Genomic DNA, 22,195 nt, shown 5'->3' on the forward strand with positions numbered 1-22,195 from the left:
ACCACATGAGTCTCAGTCAATCCCAACACCCATAGAGGTGTTTGCAAGTGAGGGGCACTGATACTTCACTTTACTAGCTTCAGGGCAAATCTGCCTCTGAGCAGAGATGTTTCAGGGAAAGGATTTACATGGTCCTGAGAAGCAGGAGAATAAAGGACCAGAAGGGCAGAAAGCTGTTCAAAAAAAAAAAAAAAAAAAAAGAGAAACTATTGTTGGACCAGAAAATTTTGACACTGTTTTGTGGTTAATCATAATTAATGTCATTCTGGTGTTACCTATGTCAATAAATATGTCATAGCTTAAAACTTCAGTAAAGTATGTTTGGAAGACTGAATGCAGAAGCCACAAACTTATGCTGCCGACCTTGCAGGGTGACTCATAGCCTAGACAGCTCTGTCCAAATCAGTGTGACTAGTCACAAAACATCTGCTAAGACCATCTTTGGAATACTTGTACGCTCTCTGACTCTCTTTCCTATCCTGGCCTGCTCTTCCAACTTTGAATCTGGCTGAATTTAGTTTTACATCTGACATCATTCTGCTAGGTACAAGGGTTTCACAATTCATATTTGCCCAGGGAAGATTCTATATAATCAAGCTCAGATGTCTAAAACATATAATGAAGGTTTAAAAAAAAAAGTGATGCTTTGGCTACAAGTGCTGAATGAGAACCAGGATTCATAAATAAAGGGTTCTTGAAACCAGAGGAGTAAAAAAAACCTTCAGAAGGTAACCCAGGCACATTTCCCCTGTGATAAATAATTGTTTTTCTTGGGTGAAGAAACCTCTTATGCTTACCATATGCTAAGCAGTTCACTTGATTGTCTCACACTGGTTTTGTTTGCATTTCTAACTCTTGAACCTTGAAAACTGATCACTTCAGCTCAGCTGAAAGAATTTAAAAAGAAAACAGCTGGGGCCACAAGTCAGAGGGAACCTTCAGACTGGTGGCAACCTTCTCACCCTCCAATTAGAAAAGCGGCCCCCTGATAAGGGCAGGGGAGGTCTGATGTAGACTGAATGCTTTACACCCTCCTGTCCACTTTGTGCCTTTCATTCCCTGTCCTTTCTGCTCCTATCTAAAGTTGGATCTTAAACTCCTGTCCCCAGTGCTGAAATCAGTGACCTTTTCTCACGCTTCCTCTTCCTATTTTCCAAGTCTCTCTTCTGTAGATGTTTTCCTGTTTGTCCGACTTTATCAGTCTCCTTTGCTGACTCTCCTCCTCTTTTGTCCCCTAATGGGTCTGTCTTCTCTGAGTTTCAGCTCTTGGCTGTCTGGTTGCTTCTCCTTCTCATCTATTACATTTAACCTCTCCCTCCCTCTCCACCCCCAGGGCTATTGCATGTGTTCCCAAGGCTTTACTTTTTATTCATTCAACAAATATTCACTGAATAAATATCCTTGACTCTCCCTTTTTTTATCTCTTACACCCACATTCAAAATGTCAAATTTTGTTGACTCTACAATTAAAATTCATTTCAAAACTGACTTGCTTTTACTGCTACCAACCAAGTTGAAAACAGCATCATCTGGACCAGTGCATTAGGCTCCAAATTGGCCTCCATGCTTTGCAGTTCATGTCCCCACTCATCTCCATTTCCCTTAGTTTTAGTCTCACCCAGCATCTGGACTCTGCCTTCCTTTTCAACCCCTACATCAGATCATGTCACTGCTCTGCTTGTAACTATCCAAATGGCTCTCTCTGTCTTTTTTTCAATTATGGTAAGAACACTACACATGAGATCCACCCTCATTCCAGAATTTTAAGTGAACAATAGAGTATTGTTATCTACAGAGATAACACTGCACAGCAGATCTCTAGAACTTATCCATCTTGCATAACTGAGATTTCATCTCCATCAATTGGTAGCCCCCCCGTCCTCCCTCTCCCAGCCCCAGCCCCATTCTATTCTTTGCTTCTCTGAGTTTGACTGTTTTAAAGTTAAGTGGAATCCTGCAGTATTTGTCCTTCTGTGACGGGCTTATTTCACTTAGCAGAATGTCCCCAAGGCCAAGGCTGATACCAGGCTCTACACCAGCACACCGTCTGCTTACCCGTCCCTGCCTGCTACCACTCAGGCTTCGTCTCCTCCTAATCTTACCCGTGCTCCCTGAAATCCTGCTCATTTCTCTCTTGCCCCCTTAGAACACTCTAGACATGTTCTGGCCACAAGGCCTTTGCACTTCCTGTTTTTCTTCATGGATATATTTCCCCCACACAGGACAATCACCTCTTTTCCTCACCACTGTTGGGTCTTTGCTCAAGCATCATCTCAGTGAGGCCTTCCCAGGACCCCTGTCTTCAAAGTTTCAGCGTGTTCTCTCCTTTTTGGTCCTTCCTACTTACCTTTACTGCTTTATTTTCTCTCTACCACTTATCACCATTATATTTTTCTTATCTCTTTCTTTATATAAGAGTAAAATCTCCAGAAGAATAGAGATATTTGTTTGTTTTTTCACTGATATATTTGTTTTATCAGCATCTAGAACTGTGCTTAGATATATTAGGTACACAGTCAATATTTTTTGAGTGAATAAATGAATGAATAAATACATTCTCCTCTGTGCCACTATGGAGTACAATGATGAAGAAAAATTGGATCCTGCCCTTGATAAACAAAATCTCTAGTAAAAGATTGTCAAAAATGAAAGAAGTTTGTTTCAGGAGTTAGACAGCATGAAACAAGGAGACCTAATCCAGACTGAGGCAGAGTGAGGCACTTAAGTTGGGCTTCCTGGAGGAGGTGGAACCTGAGCCCAATGAATGGAGGAGGAGAGGTTTGGAGAAGGACTTTTTAGATAGAGGGATAACATAACGGCATGGTGGCTGAGCAGACACTGTTAGTGCTTCTCTTATTTCTCCTCAAATTCCTTTACCATTTCTGAATCTACCAACCTGAATCCCCCTGGCCAAGACCTGCATCATTCCCGGGGAGCTGTCATGCCTGTAAACACAGCAGGCTGGGGATGCCTGAGTACGAATGAGTGCCCCCGCCCTTAATCAATGACTGATGAGTGTCGGGGGCACATCATTCTCTTGCCCCTTGGCTGGGACATTCGTGTGGGGTGTGCTGTGCATCAGTCCTGTGGGGTAATGATCACCTACTCTGGTGGACTTAATAATGTATTCACTACTGGCTGAAATTTCCTTTCCTGTGTCACTTTACCCTCAACTACCCCCTTTCCTTGAGACTTGGCTCAGGGTTGGGCTCTGGAAGAACCAAAGTGAAGACAGTGATTATTACCCAAACTCCAGAGAATAAAAAATAATAGTCTTTGGTCTGCTTTGGGAGATGGTAAAGCAAATCAGATTGGCTATAGGGAGAGGTGATTAGGTTTGATAGTGAAGGAATTTGAATTCTAGGTTAAGGGATTTGGTCTGCTTTCAAATTCCTTCTGAAATCTTTGAGTTTGAGAACAAAGTAATCAAAAGAATATTTAAGGATGATGAATCTAGCCATGGTGTATGGGGGCAGGAGGGTCTTTGGGGAGGATGATCAGCTAGGAAACAGATCAAACAGCACAGTTAGGACATACTCAGAAGTGCTTTGGTGAGGTGGCAGGGAGAATGGAAAGGAATGGAGGAGAGAAAATGCAAAGGGAAAAAAAAGACAGGATTTGGAGTCAAGCTCTGTGTGTTGTGGGGAGGGAGGTGGTGGGAGGAGAGAAATAGAAAGTGTCTGAGGCTCTGTGAGTTAGAGAGCAGCTGTATTATTAACAGCGGTGAGGAAGCTGTGAGTGGGATCTGGATTTCATGAGTTAGACATTTGGAGTTTGTGCCAGTGGAACGTCCAAGTAGAAACGTTCAACAGACAGCTGGAAATATAAGGAGGCAGAAGGGACAGGGTTTTAGAATTGAGATCTTTCAGACAGTGATAAATGTGTCTGGCTATTTTGAAAAGCCCAAAGAAACACTTACTTTATACAAGTCATATAGTCCTGATATTGTTAACTCGCAACAGAGAAAGAGGAATGTCATAAGTAACCTGTAATTTTTGGTGGACTTGGCCGTTGAAACACACACAACACTTGGGATGCAGAGAGGCTGTAAGTGCGCATGGGGTTGAGAGGGGGATTGGGAGGGCAGAAATCTAGGTTCTAACCATGCAAGTTCTTGAAGATACTGGACAACCAGGGAAGGGAGAAGTCAAGTCCAAGGAGTTTTGCCAAATTCAGGCACAGTAGACAGGTTTGGAATTCTGGAGATTGAGATTTGGCCAAAAGACCAGCCATGCCCAGCAGAGTCCTCAGACTCGGAGGACTGATGCTGTTTGCTTTTCTGCCTAGTTTTACGGAGTGGCACTGGCCAGACAGTGAAGGATGTTGTTAAGGAATCTCTTCCTTAGCCCTTTCTTCTTCTGTCTAAATAAACCTTATTTCACTGTCACAGGTCATACTTTCCATTTCTTTAATTATTTGTTGCTCTTCTCTGAACTTTTTCCAAATTCGCCTTAGAAGACTGAGACCAAACCTTCCAAACACAGTAACAACTGGCTTAGTTCTAGGCACAGGAAATGATTCTTTTTTCTAAAATGTCACACCCAGGCAACATTTCTTTGCAGGTTTTTCCACCTGTTTTTCAATGTGACCATTTAGTACTCATCTTACTTAGAAATCATGCTAATTTCAGACAAAATATGATCATAAGAGGCACATCCTTTCCAATAATTTTGTTTTAACTTCAAAGGCTGAGTTGGACAGGGTATTGGCTCAAATAAGTTTTTTTTTCTCACCCCTCCCCCATTTTAGGAAGATAAGAGGTAAAAGGTTATAAAATACTGCCACACTGCCAGTCTGAATCTTTTTCTCCCATAAGCTATCTCATGTCATGAAATATATGAGGCAAATTGTCAGGTTTTTGTCTTAATTTATGCATTTGCCCCTGCTTATCCCTGTAGATTAACTACTGGGCTAGCTAAAATGTAATGAGAAGTAATACATTTAAAGGCATTTGCTTAGACATGAGTCAAAACTGGAAGCAGAGGACGCGCCAGGGAGCTGAGATGGCTCTGACAACATCTCTGGGAGTAATTTTCCATGTGGACTGAAGGAAGACCTTGTAAGGCACAGCCCCAGGTTACACATGCTGGACTCCGATTCCGCAGGATTTCCAAGCCATTACTGGAGAGAGTCCACGGCTTGCCTGGCACAGTCAGAGGAGGAAGAGATGTTCAATGGACAATAAAAACTTTAGGTTTACAGAGTAAAATAGAAACAGGGCCTTCCTTTAACAGGGTTTAGAAACTTGCCCCTCAGTTAACGGGTGCGTGTGTGGGTGTCTGTGTGTGTGTAAATTTCCATAGTTCATTGCTTGGCGAGGTCCCATTCAGACAAGATTGCTGCCGATCTGCAGTCACTTCTGCCCCGGGGGTAGGATCCAAATCCAGAGAGGGGCAGATTCGCACCCTTTGAGGCTCCTGGGAAGCTCCGGCTGCCGGGGCAGCAGAGAGGAGGGAGCAGCGAGCGCCGCCCGCCGGCCAGACTCCCGGCGTCTCCTCCCCCTGTCCCAGGCCCACTCCCAAATTTAAGTACGCGCTTCCCGGCTCCAGCCAGAAGCCCTGCGTGAGCCTCCACACGTAGCCGCAGACAGCTCCTTAAATAGGTCGGAGCAAACAATCCCAGACGTGGGGCTGGGGCAGGCCGGCGGAGGCAACCGCACGGTGCACGCAGCGGCGCAGCGGGTCAGCCGGCGGCCAATAGCCAGGGCGCGGCCCGCCCCGTCGCCTCCCCCTCGGGGAGCCTATAAGGCGCCCGCGGCGCCTCGGGCGCCCGCTGCTCCGCGCCTCCCCGACCGCCTGGTTCCGGCCGCCCTCCGCGCCGCTCGGGGTGCCGGCCGCGGGCTCCCTGCGCGCACTCGCTCCCTGCCGCAGTCGTCGGCCCCGGGCGGACCAGGGGTCCCGGCTCTCGCGAGAAGTGGGCCTCCTTCGGCGGTGGGGGTGCCGGAGGCCGCGGACCCTCGCGGGGCCGAAGATGGGGTGGTGCGCGGTGAAGCCGCGGCTGCCCCTGCTGCTGCTGGCGCTCGTCCTCCAGCCCTGGGATTCCTGCCTGGGTGCAGACTCGGAGAAGCCCTCCAGCACCCCCACAGGTGAGCACCCCCGCGGGCCGCCGGGCCTCGTGAGGCTCGGCCGGACGGCCAGTTCATTCATCCAGCAGCCAGCCCTTCGCGTGGAGCCTGCCAGGTGAAGTAGGTGGAGGGGGCCCGCCCCTCCCCTCGCCCGCAGGGGTGAGTGGGTGGGAGCCTGTCCTGCCGGAGGACCACCGAGGTGAGTGCGGAGGGCTGTCCACCCGCCCCAGGACCGCCGAGGTCCTGCGCGCGGGCGGGGCTGGTCCCCGGGGAAGTGTGGGAGCATCCGCCCTCTGGGGCGCTTGGCGTTCTCAGAAAGCCGAGAGCGCACGAAGTTTTCTTCAGCACAAGTTGGGGTTTCCTTTTGGTCTTGCGGGTCAGTGGGTACCAACACCTTGTCCTGCAGCTTTCCTTTCTTCTTTGCTGGAGTTGGCATGACTTATCCGTACTCGACGAGGCAGTACTCCCTCTGTGACCTGAACACGGGGCTCAGTGTACTTTCTGATTGATGGTGACACATTCCTTCCAGCGCCCCAGGAAGCAGCCGGTAACACCTACCTTCTGCCAAAAACAACGCTCAAAACCTTGGTTGTTTTCAGTAAGACTGCTTGGCTACCCGGTAACCTCCAGGCGGTAGCTTTCCTCCTTGGGGATTTGGAGGGGAAGCTGTCTACAGCTTCTCCCCTTAGCCACCCCTTTCCTTAAAGCCTTAATGCCATTTCTTGTTTTCAGAAGCTCGAACTGCCCCGAATAGTTCAGTCAAGTTCATGTAAAACAAGACTTTTTACATTTAGCAAGATTAAAGGGAGTCCCACCACATGTTTGTCCAAACATACTTTGCTGCCCTTTGCTGCACATGAGATACCCTTGGAGTTTTCCACTTTGTGCTCTAACTCTGTGATCCATGAAATTAGATCTTGCATTTAAATGTCCTTCTGCTGTACTGCTTTTTTTTTTTTCAGATTAAAATCATTTTGTCATTTTTTTTTTTGGTGGGGGAGTAAATAAGTCGTTTTTCTGCTTGAACTTTACACTAAACACAAGGACAGAAATTTCTATTTTAGGTGTACATTTAGAAGTTGGCATTTGGTGTAAAACCCAGTTAATCCATGTAAGCAATAGTTTGGCTTTCCGTAAGTGTTTTAGAAAACTGTGGACTAAGTTGCCCATCTTTCTACATTCCTCCCAAACAGTACTTGCTTTGTTAGCTTGAGAAACTTAAGCATTCAGATAGATTTTTGTCAGTTACAGGATACTTTTCTTTCAGATTTATGTGGTGGCTTCAAAATGGGTTTCTCAAACCTTTTTGGTTTCTTTAAACTTGAACTGAAATTTTTTCATAACTTCAAAATTTTCTTTTAGTGTAACATCTAGAAAGTAGACAAGTAAATGCCTTCAGCAAACTTGGAAATCTAGACATTGAAAAAAAATTCCCAGAAAAAATGACTTTCTTTGTTGAAACACCCGAGAAAACTTCCTGGGAAATAAAATAACCTCTCAGGGCTTTGCTGCTTTTAGAGGGACCTCTTCAGCCTTTGTATATTTTATTTCACTTTGTTATCAACACTCCTTACTTTTTTGTAGAAGGCATCTCTTTGTAGCTGCCTTTAGGTTTACATTCAAAATCATCTTCCATTCCTAATCTGACTTTTAAGTTTCATGGAGCTGGACAGTAAAGTTTTAATGGATTGTAACATCAGAGAAAGGATATTTCAGATATGATTTTTTTTTTTTCAGAAAATGACCACGTAAAACCTACTGCTGAAATTTGAGGACTGATTTTGATAAGTGGGCATGGAAAATTCAGATATCTAAATGCAGAAAAATATTAATTTGTAACTGATGGAATCAGCAGTAGCCAGTTTGATTATGAACTGTTCGTTAATTAGGTAGATGTGATAAGCTAATAAATATAAATATAGATGGGACAGTGCTTGATAACATAGCTAGAATCCTGGATTATGTTCCATTTTCTCGCTAAAATACTACAACTGAAAATTGCTTAACTGGAAAATTTTCTTTATCTATGTGAATATCAAGCAAACTTTAGGACTCTAAGTTGTCTAGCTTACTTAATGGGAAGTCTTAAAGAAGAGTGCTTATCATCTCTGACCCCCTGTGTTGGTCACCATATCTCAGATAGCCACTAAGAAATAGACTAGACCAGGGTTTTGTGGCCCTTTTTGCATTTTGAGCCAGATAATAATTGTGGTAGACTGTCTAGTGAATTGTATGATGTTTAGCAGCATTGTTACTCGCTAGATGTCAGGAGCACCCTTCTCCAGGTGTGCAAATAAAAAGCGACTCAAAATGAAAAGTGACCAAATGTCTCTGCAGGGACAAAATTGCCCAGGGTTGAAAACCACTGAATTAGACAAATCTATGTGTATATGAGGCATTCTAGTGTTACCAGAATGATAATAGCAACGCTTTTTAGGAAGCGGATATTTATAGTGATTTTCCATCTTTCCACCGTAGTGGGGAATGTGCTGTTTGAATCACGTTAATCAGTTTTTGGAAAATAGTTTTTCCTAGCTTTGATACTGTGTGTTAACTAGAGTTGAGAACACTGCTTTTTGTTCTGTTTACTGAGAGTTCTGCTGTGGACTGTGTTCATTTCTTTTTTGGTTGCTACTTTGTTCTTAGCATGGAAAGACTCGAAGCACGAATTTGGTTAAAATCAATCATTTTCTCTTAGAATCAGCTATCAGAATTTTACCTTAAAATTTTATCCCCACGGGAGCTTTCGAGGCAAAACCATCCTAATGAATGTCAGCAAGTCACATTCATACCCTGATTTATCTTCCCTATACTTTTTTTGCCTTCTAGATTAGAGAAGGAAAGGATTGGATATATTTCTGCCAAGCATTTGTAACCAGGTCTGCAGACCTGGATCAATGTTTTTGTCTGTTTTCTAAGGTACCTTGACTGTTCCATGATCTAAATTGGGCAGAAACCAAGTTTTGGGCAACAACGGAGGAAATGGTTTCAGATGTTTCTGTGAAGACCAGTATTTTTCAACCATGTTCATTTATAAAGTCTTTAATTTACCCTGGCACATTCAAGGAGGAAAGGGAAAGTTTGTCCCTATCTGTTGATGCAAACTGGCAATTTATGGGGCGGAGAGGAAGAGACCAAGGTCCTGGAGAAACCTCTGGAAGAAGAGAGGGAGGCTTGTCCTTTGTGTACTTTCTGTGTCCTGGGCTCCAGCCACACAAAACAACTTGTCATCCTTAGACTCTGCCATCCAACTATATGATAAAAACAGACATACAAAATGACTTTGAGAATGTGGCGGGCAGATGAGACAATTAGATTGAGATGATCTTTTCTACCCATCACATTGACTAAAGCATTTAAAAATAGGCTCTGATCATACCAACTTGTGAGGATGAGAACTCTCCAACTGCTAATGGGAGTAGGACATTTCTGGAGAGCAGCATAGTAATGTCTAGTGGAGCTGAGAATCCACGCCTCCTGCGGTCCTAGATCTATACGTGAACGAGGCTCTCACATGTCTGTGCCTCCTGTTCTCCTTGGAAGTCTGTTCTCTGTTTAGATCTAGCTCCTAGGAAGTTCTCCCCTTTACTGTCTTTTGTTTGGCTCTTTTTCTGACTTCTTAATGCTGTTGGTTTATACAAATCCTACCTGCTTTGTATGATAGATCATGTTTATGTTGAATAAAGTAGAATTCTGCAGGTCATATCACCTCTGTGGGAACTCGCAACAGCCGCAGAAGGTATGTCAACCAATGTGGCCATTTACATCTTTGAAGTAAAGGACTGAGTCTTACTCATTTCTCTGCACCTCCCAGTGCCTTCCCTGTTCTTTTAACACAAAGAGATTCTCGTTTCATGTTTGTCGAGTTTCTGGCCCGCTCCGAGAATCATGAAAACTGTCATGCAGTCAGTGAGATTGCTTTTCTCCCAGAATTTTAACTCAATTCGGTGAACTTCCTTTCTCTACCCAGGGACCCATACACAACCATGATCAAGGAACTTCCCAATGAAACATCAGGCAAGAGTTTGTTTCTGAACTGTGGTTGGCAACTCTTATCCACAAGTTGTATTTTCTGCTCTACCTACCCTTCTGCATATAAAACCACACCTTCAGAAATACTGTGATCCTTTTTTTTTGTTTGATTTTTGTAGATGGTGAAATGGGCATGGGGAATGGTTATGCCACTTGCAGAAGATAGCTGGAAAGCAACCCAAGAGAGCTGGTGCGCCTTCTTCAGGCCATACTTTGTGTCTTTTCTGACCTCTCTTTGTTCTGTTGGACTTTTGGGAGCTGTGGGAAAGAAACAGAGGCCTAAAGAAGGGCATCAGAGACCTAAAGAAGCAAAAGCGATGCTTTTCCAAAGAGCACTCATTGTAGGTTTATGTAAACGGAGGGGGAGCGGTAGTTGGGGACTGAGGGAAGGCTGGGTGCTAGGCCAGGGTGGCAGACTTTCGGCCCATGGGCCCAATCCAGCAGACTATTAACAGCTACCTGTATTTATACAGCCAGTGATGGTTTTTACATTTTTAAATGGCTGAAGAGAAAAGTAACATATTGTGACATGTGAGAGTTATATGAAATTCACTCTTCAGGGTCCATAAAGTTTCCTTGGCTCATAGCCACATTGGTTGACATATCTTCTGTGGCTGTTGCGAGTCCCCACAGAAGTGATATGACCTGCAGAATTTAAATTGTTTACTCTCTGGCCCTGTGCAGAAAACTGCCGACCCTCACTTGGGAGACGACGTTCCTTGTTTAGCGATGTCTCCTGCAGATCTGCTGCTGTCCTGGAAAGAGCCGGATTCTGGCCAGTAGCAGCTGGCTCCGGGCATTGGAGAGGGCTGTTTTTCATTTTAAACTTTGCCAGTGATTCCTGTGGCATTTTGAAATCAAACAGAGAGCTTCTCTGTTACATCTTTTTAAACACGGTGCTTGATGCTAACTAGACGTGTACCTTGGGGTAAATAGTGTAGTCGTGATAAAAAAATGAATTAAACAGCTTGTAGGTGGGAACGGAGATAACATATTTCTTCTTCAGAGCTTGTGTGTGTTTTAGAAATTTGCCCTAGAAACTTGGTTATGAGTTGTGGCCTCATTCCTGGGAGGAAATGTTTAGAACATTTATCAATGAATATTTTTATTCTTCAATCTTTGCTAAAAAAATTAGGCTAAACTGAGAAATTGGTGACGTTTAAATTGACAAATTTTTTTTCTTTCACATTTTACTTGTTTGCATTTGCTGTGGTATGGTTGCCTCACTAAACAGAACTAATTTTCAGAGCTATTGAGATTTTAGTTAGTCAAGAAATAGTTATCCAGAGTAGTAGGATTTTAAACAGTGTATTGTGACTTCTTGTCCTTATGCTATTTGCTTTTTTTTTTTTTTTTCCAATTGAAGTATAGTTGATCTGCTACTTACTATACTAAGGCCCGTATTTTGCAACCTGTGTTTGGTAAGGGTGCTACTGAATTTATTACTGCCCTATTAACTGTGTCCCAAGAATGCTCCTTCAAAAAATACTGTTTATAATTTAAAGATACAGAAACTTTAAATAAGTTTTAAAGTTTTTTTTTTTTAAACAAAACATTAATGTTTCCCACTTAGGATAACTTTATTTAAAACAAAATTCGAAGAGCGAAGGTGTGTTATTTTTATACCTAGAGGAAAGATTTCCATCATGTTTTCTTTTGTATGTTAAAAGAGGGAAATTACGTTCTGTTAATAATTTTAATTCAGTTTTTAAATATAAATCTGTTAAAAAAAAACTAAGTCAAGTTAGTGCATTTACATACTTAGTTACTAGATTGATTCATAAGTATTTTTCAGGCCTGATTGTATTAGTAGCATACTGTAGCAGTTTTGGGAAAGTAACAATCGTTTTTTATTCTTACTGAAATATGGTTCTATTTCCCCCCTTAAATTTATTTCTTAAAAGAGATGTGACTAAGTGAGAAAATGCTTAATTTGTTACTATGGAAATATATTGTGTTTACTATTTATATTCTGCTACAAAAATCTGGTTTAAAGTTTAGTTTTTATAGGGTTAGACAAATTTTGTTTAATTAGGGAGAAAACTCTAAATGAATAGTGAATAGACAATCTTTGCTTTATTTTGATCTTTTCCTTTACTTTTTTTTGGTACTTTTTTTGACTTTTACTGTTCTTTTTGATTTTTACTCTTTTTACAAGGGAGTATCAGTCTTTATGCAAGTTTCTGAGTGATGGGGGACACTTCACAGTCTTTATTAAGACAGAATGACAGGGTCTCCTACATCTGAGTATCCTCTCCCTTTGAACTGAAGACTCGTATTTCTGAAGTACTACTGTATTTATAATCAAAATCTTCACTAGAATTGAAAAAACCCCCACATTTTAACAATTCAAAGAACATGCTGATTACTCTTAGTATATTCTGTAAAACTTTTAATACAAATAAAAGTTTTCAAGGACACAGCTAAAAGAAGGGGGCTAAGTGGTCAGGAAAAAGTGCTTCTAACAAACATGGTTGAGTTTCTAAAATGGGCTAGATTTATAATTAAACCTCATTTGTTATATTGATTTTAACATTGCTATTATTTTGGACTAATAAGACATCCTGGAGTTATTACATTAACTGATCATCTGCTCTTTTTCTTTAGGGTTACAGTCTCAAATTTTCAAAAAGAATTCTACTTATTTTCTAGTTACCAATCTGTTTTAACGTTTCTTCCATAGAGAGGATTTTCCTCTGATTTAAGTGCAGTGGTTCTGTTCTTCTAATGCTATGGACATCATGCATAAAGGTTCTCATGGCAGGAAGGAACTTGCCAGCATATGCAATTTTTATTGCTCCCATCACCTGCCCCAGTCAGACCCAGATACTCCGGGGCACTAAGGAGACACTGAATATGCATCTTGCGCAGGCACGGCTTCACTCTGTAGGCCCAGCGGCAAGTGGAGGAAGGACGTGGAATCCTGGCAGTCTTGGGTTCCTGGTTCTGGGACATTGTTCAGGAAAAGCCCCAGAAACTCTACATCTTAATTCCAGTGACCACAGAGCCCCGACACAGAGCCAGGGTCCCATCAGCAAGGCCCTATTGTTGACTATTTTGTCGGTTTGAAGCTACAATTTTTATGGGGCCTTAGGGTGCAAGTTACTTTTGGTGCTACACACATGGCTAGAATGGAGCCAATTACTTTTAGATGTTTAAAATGCGTTCTCAAACTGGTTCTTTGAACATTTAATTCTTTTTTTCCCTGGGCCTAACAGTATACTAAACTCCAGCAGCTATTTTAGCATGCCAAAAAAAAAAAAATTAAACAAATATAGAATTTAATTTTTTTTTTTTTAAGAAACTGGCTAGCAGTTTTCAGGCAGACTAAAATGACCTTCCTAGTCTAAGGCCCTGGGAAGTCGTATGGAGCTGTTGTGCAGAGGGCAGGCTGGCCCTCTGCTGGGATTTTCCAGTTATGCCCAAGCCAGCTCTGAGGCCCCTTGTCTTCTGAGGTCCCCCGTCTCCTGCGTTAGCCTTGCTGGATCTTTCCTGGCCTCCAGCTGGCACCACAGCTGTGACCAGAGTGCCTTGCTCGTCCAGAGCCTCTGAAATTCCTGTCTGCCACGTCTGGAGGGGGACAATTCTCCTTTTCTTCTTAGTTCAGTTTAAACAAGGTTGGAATTTTTTAAACAGTGACTTTACTAGGTAACCAAGGGCAAAACAAAACACAGCTCCAAACTGGAAAACCACCAAAGCAAAGCAGTGAACAGACTTCCAAAGTAGAGACTCAGAGTTCTTACTCTACTCTGACTTTAGTTAGAGACCCACATCCCAGCACATCCTTGGGGCGCAGGTGGTGTGCTGTGCTCAGTTTTCTTTCTCCACTCTTGCATCCCACACCTCACTTCTCTTCACCACTTTCTTTTTTACACAGACAGCTCGGTCTTTTCCAGGGTTGGAGTCCACGAAGCCCACGGGTAGATAAGTGTTAAAACATTGTGAAATAGTTAAAAAAATATGTATATATATATTTAATATATATATTATATATATAGTATATATATATACACACACACACACATATATGTATATATTTTTACACTCACACACACACACACACACGCACACACACACTTTGGTCTCTACCTCCCTGTTCTGTTGTTTGGTCTTTGAGCCTGGTGCCTGGCACAGAGCTCCTAAAACCCTTGCAATTTCCTGAGGGAAAGGAGTGTCTGGCACAGAGCTCCTAAATCCCTTAGAATTTCCTGGGTGATAGGAGCATCTTTTATTTTAACGAGACAACTCTTGGTGGGCTTTTGGCTGGGGGCTGGTCACGAGAAAGACCAGGCCATGATTAGGAGCTTGGAGCTTTCAGCCCTAACCCCCCAATATTCTGGAGAGGGCAAGGGATTTGAAAATAAGTTAATAATCAGTTGTGCTATGTGATGAAACCTCTATGAAAATCCCTAAAGTACGGGGTTTGGGGAGCTTCCAGATGGGGGACCAAATCTACAAGCCAGGATGGTGGTGCCCCCCAACTCCGTGGGCACAGAAGCTCCTGCCCTCCGGACTCGTCCAGCCCTCGCCCTGGGTATCTCTTCATCTGGCTGTTCATTTTTATCCTTTAAAACATCTTTTGTAGCAAACTGGCAATAGTAAGCCAACTGTTTTTCTCACCTCTGGGGTTCTTGGGAACCTCTGACGCGCAGCCAGGTCAGACAGGAGCTGTGGATGAGCTGCGGACCTACTGCCTGTGACTGGTGTCAGAAGTGGGGGCTGTCTTGTGGGACCCTGCCCTTAACCTGGGGGCCCTGTGCTGGTTCTCGTGGAGTTGAATCGAAGGGCAGGACACCCCGCTGGTGTGGGAGCACTGGTCTGTGTGGGGGAGAAGCCACACATGGGTGTTGTGTCTGAGTAGCAGAGGAGCTGACAGCAGTGTTTTCTCTAGACGTAGGTGGGCTGCGTATTTCTGTAGTTCCGTGGGTACCTGTCAGCATAACACTAGCCATTTGTTTTCTTCCGTGGGTAAGTTTTTGTGTTTTTGATATTGCTTTAATTCTTGGTTTTGAGTAGTAATTTACATTTGTTTTTATGAACATACATACTTTAATAAATCTACATTTACTTAGTTACCTTTAAAAGATCTGCCAGAATACATTTTTTTTTCTAGAGGTAATTAACACTGTTATAACTTCTTAGATACAAATGTATGCTACAGATAATTACTAGTGTGTGAAACTCTGAAAGGTGACAATTAATATTTAAAAATTCAACTCAGTGAGTATTTATTCAGTGAGTGGCTAGTCTGTTCTGAATTGCCTTATGTGGAGGAAGAATAGAAAAACAAAACATGACAGACAAAAAATGCATTAGGCTTGGTTCCTATTCTACATTGAAAATTCTAAGATTCTTACAGGGAAAATAATGCATGTGTAAAATTGAACAAGTCAAAGAAGCACTTACGGTGAAGCCTGGCCTTTGGGCAAGAGGATAGACATCTGGACGTCGCTCTGACCCTTCCCTCACCAACCTTGAGACAGTTCCCTTGCCTCTCCGACATCTCTGTGATTTATGATCTCTCTGCCTCTGCTGTTTGATGGTCTGAATTCTAAACGTCAGGATGTGTAGCAGAGACAAAGAGCTGCAGGCATCAGAAAAGAGACCTCAAGGAAACTTACTATTAATATATGTGAGGCAAAAGTAAACAAAGATACAAAGTTATTTTGTATTTTAATATTCCAGTTATTCTATCAGGAGCTAGACTTAGACTTCAATATTGTTTTTTTTCCCCTAATTAACTTTTGATTTAGAGGTAAGAAGGTAAGGCCAAGAATAACTAGAATTAAATTTACATTTAAAAATATTCCAAGTGTTTTAATGCGAGAGGAAAAAAACAGTCTGGTGTTTATGTGCAGCTGTTTTCTGTCTTCTGAGAAGAATCATAACTCAGTATATTTAAATATTGTAAGTGGTTTTTAAAAATAACTTTATAGACCTATATTTCAGTCCTGACCATTTTAGTTCTGTTGGTTAACAAAAGTGATGCTGGTACCTCTTTAGAAGTTAAAGAATTTTTTAATGAAATGTACTATTGAAAAATGGAAGCCCTCCTCCAAAATATTCTTGAAACACTTATCAAATCACTTTTTAGAGTCATTAAATATCTTTAAAATATGATTGCATTTAGTAAACTAGAAACATGGTAAATATAAAGAAAATCAGCTCCTGGAAGAAAAGTATCTGTGTGCATTGTGTGTGTGTCTGCACAGAGATGACTGTTAAGCCTTGAGAATGGAGTAGAAAGATGGAATGCCTTTCGATCTGGACTTCTCTTTGATATATACTGCTCAACCATTGTCGCAGTAACGTCTGTTCCACGTGTGTTTGCACCTCTAGGATGGAACATGCGTAGTAAGTGGTGAAGTCTCATACAGACCCAATCCTTGGACGCGGTAATGGTGTCCAGTGCTTTTTCTCTTTTTCTGGCTATTTTTCCTACTGCTGCAGAGAGATTTTATGTAAATTGAAGGAAACAGTTCAAATTAAACAGCTGGATGGGAAAGAGGGTGGCTTGATATTTGAAAACATACCATTGTTACTTTTTCAAATGTAAGATTACCAAAAATCACAGAGCCATTTAGTCTGGATGTTGTTTTTGGAGATGAACTGTGATTTATTGAATAAGCGAGGAAGCGTTAGCAGATGTTTCTCCTGTAGGGTAGGTAAGGTTGAAGAAAAGTCCGTTTTATTAAAATGATTACCCTTTGTGTTACTGTTTAATATAAAGTAGTTGATACATTTATGTCCCTCAAGTGTAAGCACAGAGTTTTTTCTTAGGGTACATAATCCTATATAGCCAAACCCCCTCCTTCATAGTGAGTCACTGAATGGCTCTATTATATACCAGTAGCAGCAGCACTGTGGTGGGTTACAGTTTATGGCTGAGTGGATAGGTAAGATTTTTCAGGCTGAGGTAAAAGATAAAATAAGGCTTGTTTTAAGCCATGCATGTAAACTTAAGCAATGTCTGCAGTCGACAGTTATATCTCCTTTTCTAAAACTGAATTTAAATTCTTTGCTGATGCAAGGTATGACTTTTTCTTAGTAAGTGTCAGAGCAGTCCATGTTTGAATAAGGTTAAAGCATATGTGAGTTGTAGAAAATCCTTTTGGAAAGTGAGTCTTATTCAGTGTGAAGAGGTGATGGGAGGCGGAGATTAAGTGGAGGAGAGGAAGTGAAATTGTTTGTAAGCATGATAGACAAGTATAAAATGCGTGATTTCAGTGGGTTCAGGCAATTAATTCAGAAATATGTGTAAGTGCCACTGCCTCAAATGCATTACAAGTTTGCTTATGTAAAATTGGACACACCCTCAGCGGAAATGTGGGTTTGAATATTTTCATATGAGGAATTTACTTACCTGGATTATGCTAATTGATGGTGTAGCATTTCATATTAACTGGAATAAACTGTACATCCCAGCCATTCCTGCCACACCACGACTCCCAGCCTGCATCCCCTGTCGTGGGTCCTGGTGGGCCGTGCACCCTGAGACGGTGTGCAGTACTGGATTTGCTTTTCATTTGGTTACAGGGAATTCGCTGGTTGCTGTGGTGACCAGCAGAGGTTCGGAAACTTAGGCACTGTGTCTATGATGGCAACCATGGACGTGTTCCATGGTGGAAGAGGGTGCTTCTCATTTCTGGGTGTTTCTGATAAATTGAGGTGCAAGTTCATTGTGCTTTGAATTATCTGGAAAGTGGCATTGGTCCCACTTTCATCCTGAATTATTATTAAGAATTTGAGAATGTTGCTAGTTTGCGCTTTAAACTTTAGGGCAACTGCACAAGTGGTACAGGAGGGAATGCTTGCTTTCTAGATAAAGCCAGAGAGGGTTCTCTGAACGGATGGGGGCAAGACACCTTTAAATGCGATTTAAATGTATGTATGAGCTTGCCTGGGTTACTGGAATACGTGATTTATTTTAAGGCCAGATGTTCACAAACTGCTTGTATGCTAATTATGAAAGATGCCCCAGGGGAGACAGTGTAGAATAATGGCTGAGGGGATGGGATTTTGGAATTGGACAACCTAAATTTAAATCCCATCTCTACCACTTGTTTGCTGATTGTCCTAGAAACAAGTTACTTAACCTCTCTGAATCATAGTCTCTTTATTTATAATGATTATTGCTCCCTGAGGTTGACTTGAAAACTAAATGTGATAATGCCAGTAAGAAGCTTAGCACAGTGTCTGCAAACAGAAATTTCTCAGTAAGTGCTGCTAACTGAATTTATTATTTTGAACAGTATAATTAGCATTATTCTAAAGTGAAACATACAATGTATGGAATTAATTCTTGTATTCTGAATGATAAAGTGGAGAGAAAAGTTTAGGCTTCCAGTGAATTCTAGAAAATAAGTTTTCACAAGTTAAGATATAAAGACAACCTTTTCCAAGGGAACCCAAAGGAAATAAAGAGATTTAGTGGTGCAGTTTCTTTGATAATGTTCTTGGATTACTTACTCAAATTCACAATTTTGAATCACTTTTCTTCCTTCCTCTTATTTATTCTTGATATACAGATATGTTGAGTTTCACCCATTATTTTCTCTGTCTCTTTTTGGTTTAATCTGTAGTGGAAAGAATATTTTTATATCATTGAATATTGCAAACAGATAAGGCCTGTTTAAAAACAAAATCTTAAGACTGCTGTCACACTCAGTAGCAATTCTTTCGTGTCATCAAATACTTATTCAAGTTCCCTTCCGCCCTCTGTTCTCAAAACTGTCTTTTTATTGTTTGTTTTATCAAAATCCATCAATTTCTCCTCCTAAACCCCCCTTTAAGTTATCACCACCTTAGTGGGGGCGACTGATCTCTGGCAGCTTGAAGGTCAAATTCAGCCTGCATATTGTTTTTCAGAAAACTTGAACTAAGTCCTATGTTTTTAAAATCAGGACATTTTATTTAAAAGTCTGGAATTTATTTCTCGGGTTTGGCTGGGGTGGGGAGGAGGCCTGGAGACCTGGATTGATTTGCCGGCCCACATGGCAGCCACGGCAGGCAGATGTGAGGAGAGCTCCCCCTGCAGGTGATACTGGTGCACTCCTGTTCGCCGTAGCTCCCTGTAGGTTGCATCACTATTTATTGCGTGTTGCAACTCTTGGTCTGGGCGCAATCACAGAATGATTATACACACAGTTATAATTGCTTCTTAAATTGTTAAATTAACTTGCCTCATCTTTCCATACTAATCTTCCTCAAGTCCGGTAGCTTTTAGCTGTGTTGGCTTTTTGCCCTTCCCCCTCCCCCCATCCCATGCGATGTTTGATAATGTCTGGAAACATTTTTGATTGTCAGGAGTGGTGGGTACTACTTGTACCCTGTGGTTAGAGACCAGGATGCTGCTGACAGTGCACAGCGTGCCCCCGACCAGAAAGAGCTATTTGGCCCCAAACATCAGTAGAGATGAGGTTGAGAAACTTTGCCGTAGTCTGACGGCACATGTCTAATTTCACTGCTCTGTTTAGAAAGTTCCCATGCCTTTCCTGTTTCCCAATGTATTTATCATTATTTCCCAGTTTTCACTCGATATTCAGACTGGACTTCTTATCCAACCAAGAGACAATGCTTTTTATCTTTTTTTTTAGTCATATCTGTTTTTCCAGTTTCTTCCCACTGTCAAAATCCTACTTATTTTTAATGCCTCCAGTTTCCCTGTTCATGAAGCTGTTTTTTGGTTTGTTTTTTGTTTTTTCACCTGAAAATATTCAGCTTTATAGCACCATAAAATAGATATTAGAACAGTAGTAACACGAAATTTTAACATTCAGGTTTGTAAAAGTTAAAAAGGATGTTGGTATCAGTGCTGGTCAGAATGTGGGGAATGAGCCCTCTGAAACATGATTAATTATCAGTACACCATTTCTGGAGGACAGTTTGTCAGCATGAATCCAGGGCATTAAACATCTTTATACTCTGTTCAGTGATTTCATGTCTAGAAATTTCTTTTAAGGAGATAGAGATGAAAACATTTATAATCAAAAAGTTTATCACAACATTACTTCTAATAACAAACATTTAAAAATTCTAAATCCCTAGTAATTAGAGAGTAGTTTAATGAATATAAAGTAACATGATGGAATATTTTACAGCCATTTAAAAATTATTTGTAAAAGGATATTGAATGACATGAGAAAATGCTTAGGAAGAGGAGAAGAAAGAAAGATGTACAATTACCTGCAAAAGACATCATACATAAACTGTTCTCTGTTTGGCCTACATAATGCTTTAATAGAGTTGAACTGCCAGGGAAGCTCTGACTTTCTGCAGATCATGTTGGTCCCCTGTAATGACGGCCTTGTGCTAACGGAACATGGTCAGCAGAAAGGGGCCAGTATTCTGGGTGCCCCAGTAAGTAGCAGGGTACCAAAGAGCAGGAGAGAAACCTTACAACTATAGTGTGGCCGGCAGCATTGTGAAGCGTGAATGGGTGTTACCGAAGCTGTTTTTGATGACAAGTTACCAAAGTATTCTCCAAAAATCATCTTGTTAGAACTGGAAACTTTGTTAAAGATGATGTGTTTGAACACTTCCCCTCACTACTGTTTCTGCTTCTCCAGTCCAAGAAGCTGCACCCCAGACTTTTGGTCTACATTTTGACCTTCGCTATGTTCAATGCTGTATCCACGGTGCTTCCTAGTCCTTTGTTCTCCCCTCTGCGCTGGACTCCTGCCATGTAGCTCGCTAATTTATCATTTGTTACTTAGTTAGGGGTTTAGTATGTTATTCTCAGTCTTTTCATGTGAATTAACTTCACGTTCTCAGCTGGATTTTAAACTGCAAGATGTCAGAGGCAGAATCTCTTATTGTTGGCACCGAGTCTGAATTGCTGTGCCTCGGAACTGCAAGTGTCTGGAAGTTTCTTTGCCCTATAGAAGGGCAGTCAGATAACCCGTGGGTCACCTCAGCCACAGCTAATGAGGGGACTGGGCACCTGTGTGTGTCAGCGTTCCCTTCAGGGAAGGAACGCCATGCTAGCTATCTCGAGCAGAATTACGGGTCTGCGCAGTTAATGGAAGGGCTGGAAGGGCAGGCTTTAGGCTGAGCCTCCAGCATTGACTCCTAGAACAGCAGGCAGGGCTGACCAGACTAGGGGCTTACAACCTCAGTCCTAACTCAGGGGGAGTCAGGACGCCTCCTTTAGAACTATTGAGACACAAATATGCTGCTATCAATGTAATCCCAGGACCAGGAAGCTGTCTCCCCTGACTTCTGCACCCGAAGCTGGTGACTAGACACAGGGAAGCCGAATTCACCCGCTGCTTCTGCTGCATATCTATCTGTGTGTCTCCCCCCTCCCTCCACAGACTGGAGGACTGGAACACGGAGATAGGGGAACCCCACATCTTCCTGACCGTATTTTCCAATAGAAACGGCCAGAAGTGGTGGGAGGACCATCTGTCTTCCAAATTTCACAGGAATACATCTGAAAGGAGGGGCATGGTTTTCATCTAGAAGCTTAGCTCCAAAGGAATTGGGGGAAATGTAGCTTTAATATTTATTTTTTTCCATGACTTTCTTCAGTGATTGTTCTCCTTGGAGCTTGATAAATCATTCCATAAACTTTTAGAAACGTATGTCTTTTGGACAGTAGGAATGCAAGTGTGGGCTCAGCATTACATGGAACACATGCTGTATTTATTAACATGGGTTCTGTTATAAAGTTTGAAGCTTATTGAATACGTTCTCAGATTTTAAGAAGAACAATTACTGAAGGCAGTCATGGAAAAATGAAATAAAACTGTAAAATAGAGGTGTTTAAGTAATAGGAATTTATCTCCCCTTGCCGCCCAGTTTTAGGGCAGTGGCTCATAACTTATGTGGGAGACAGTGTGGTGCAGCTTATCTCTAATTACCATTTTATAGTGTTTGTTTGACATTCAGCTGTTTATCTTTTTTTTCTTATTTTCTAATGCGTTCATCTTATACAACACCCTATTAATTTCAGTAAGTGCTTAGCTGGCTAAAGTGACTTTTCTGAGATGAAACAACTGGGGCTTACTCAAGGCTTCTGGAATTTGAGAAGGTCAAGAGATAATGGAAAAATGCGGTCTCATTTAGGAAGGAAGGATTTTATTTGACTCCACTTCT

At 41.9% G+C, this 22,195-nt stretch overlaps 1 protein-coding gene across 4 annotated transcripts in view; it reads left to right on the plus strand.

The window, feature by feature from the left end:
- Nucleotides 1–5,749: 5,749 nt before the first annotated feature.
- The window catches only part of PLOD2 (procollagen-lysine,2-oxoglutarate 5-dioxygenase 2), a 96,172-nt gene continuing 79,726 nt past the window's right edge, over nucleotides 5,750–22,195 (plus strand). Inside the window, exon 1 of one of the 4 annotated variants that reach the window (XM_074370024.1) lies at nucleotides 5,750–6,085. In XM_074370024.1, coding sequence (XP_074226125.1) covers nucleotides 5,971–6,085 — 115 coding nt within the window. In that variant the 5' untranslated portion in view covers nucleotides 5,750–5,970. The remainder of the gene's footprint in view (nucleotides 6,086–22,195) is intronic. The other 3 variants (XM_074370027.1, XM_074370020.1, XM_074370021.1) reach the window with 3 other exon arrangements.

The sequence above is a fragment of the Camelus bactrianus genome, chromosome 1 (assembly GCF_048773025.1).
Source record: "Camelus bactrianus isolate YW-2024 breed Bactrian camel chromosome 1, ASM4877302v1, whole genome shotgun sequence".
Classification (NCBI taxonomy): Eukaryota; Metazoa; Chordata; class Mammalia; order Artiodactyla; family Camelidae; genus Camelus; species Camelus bactrianus.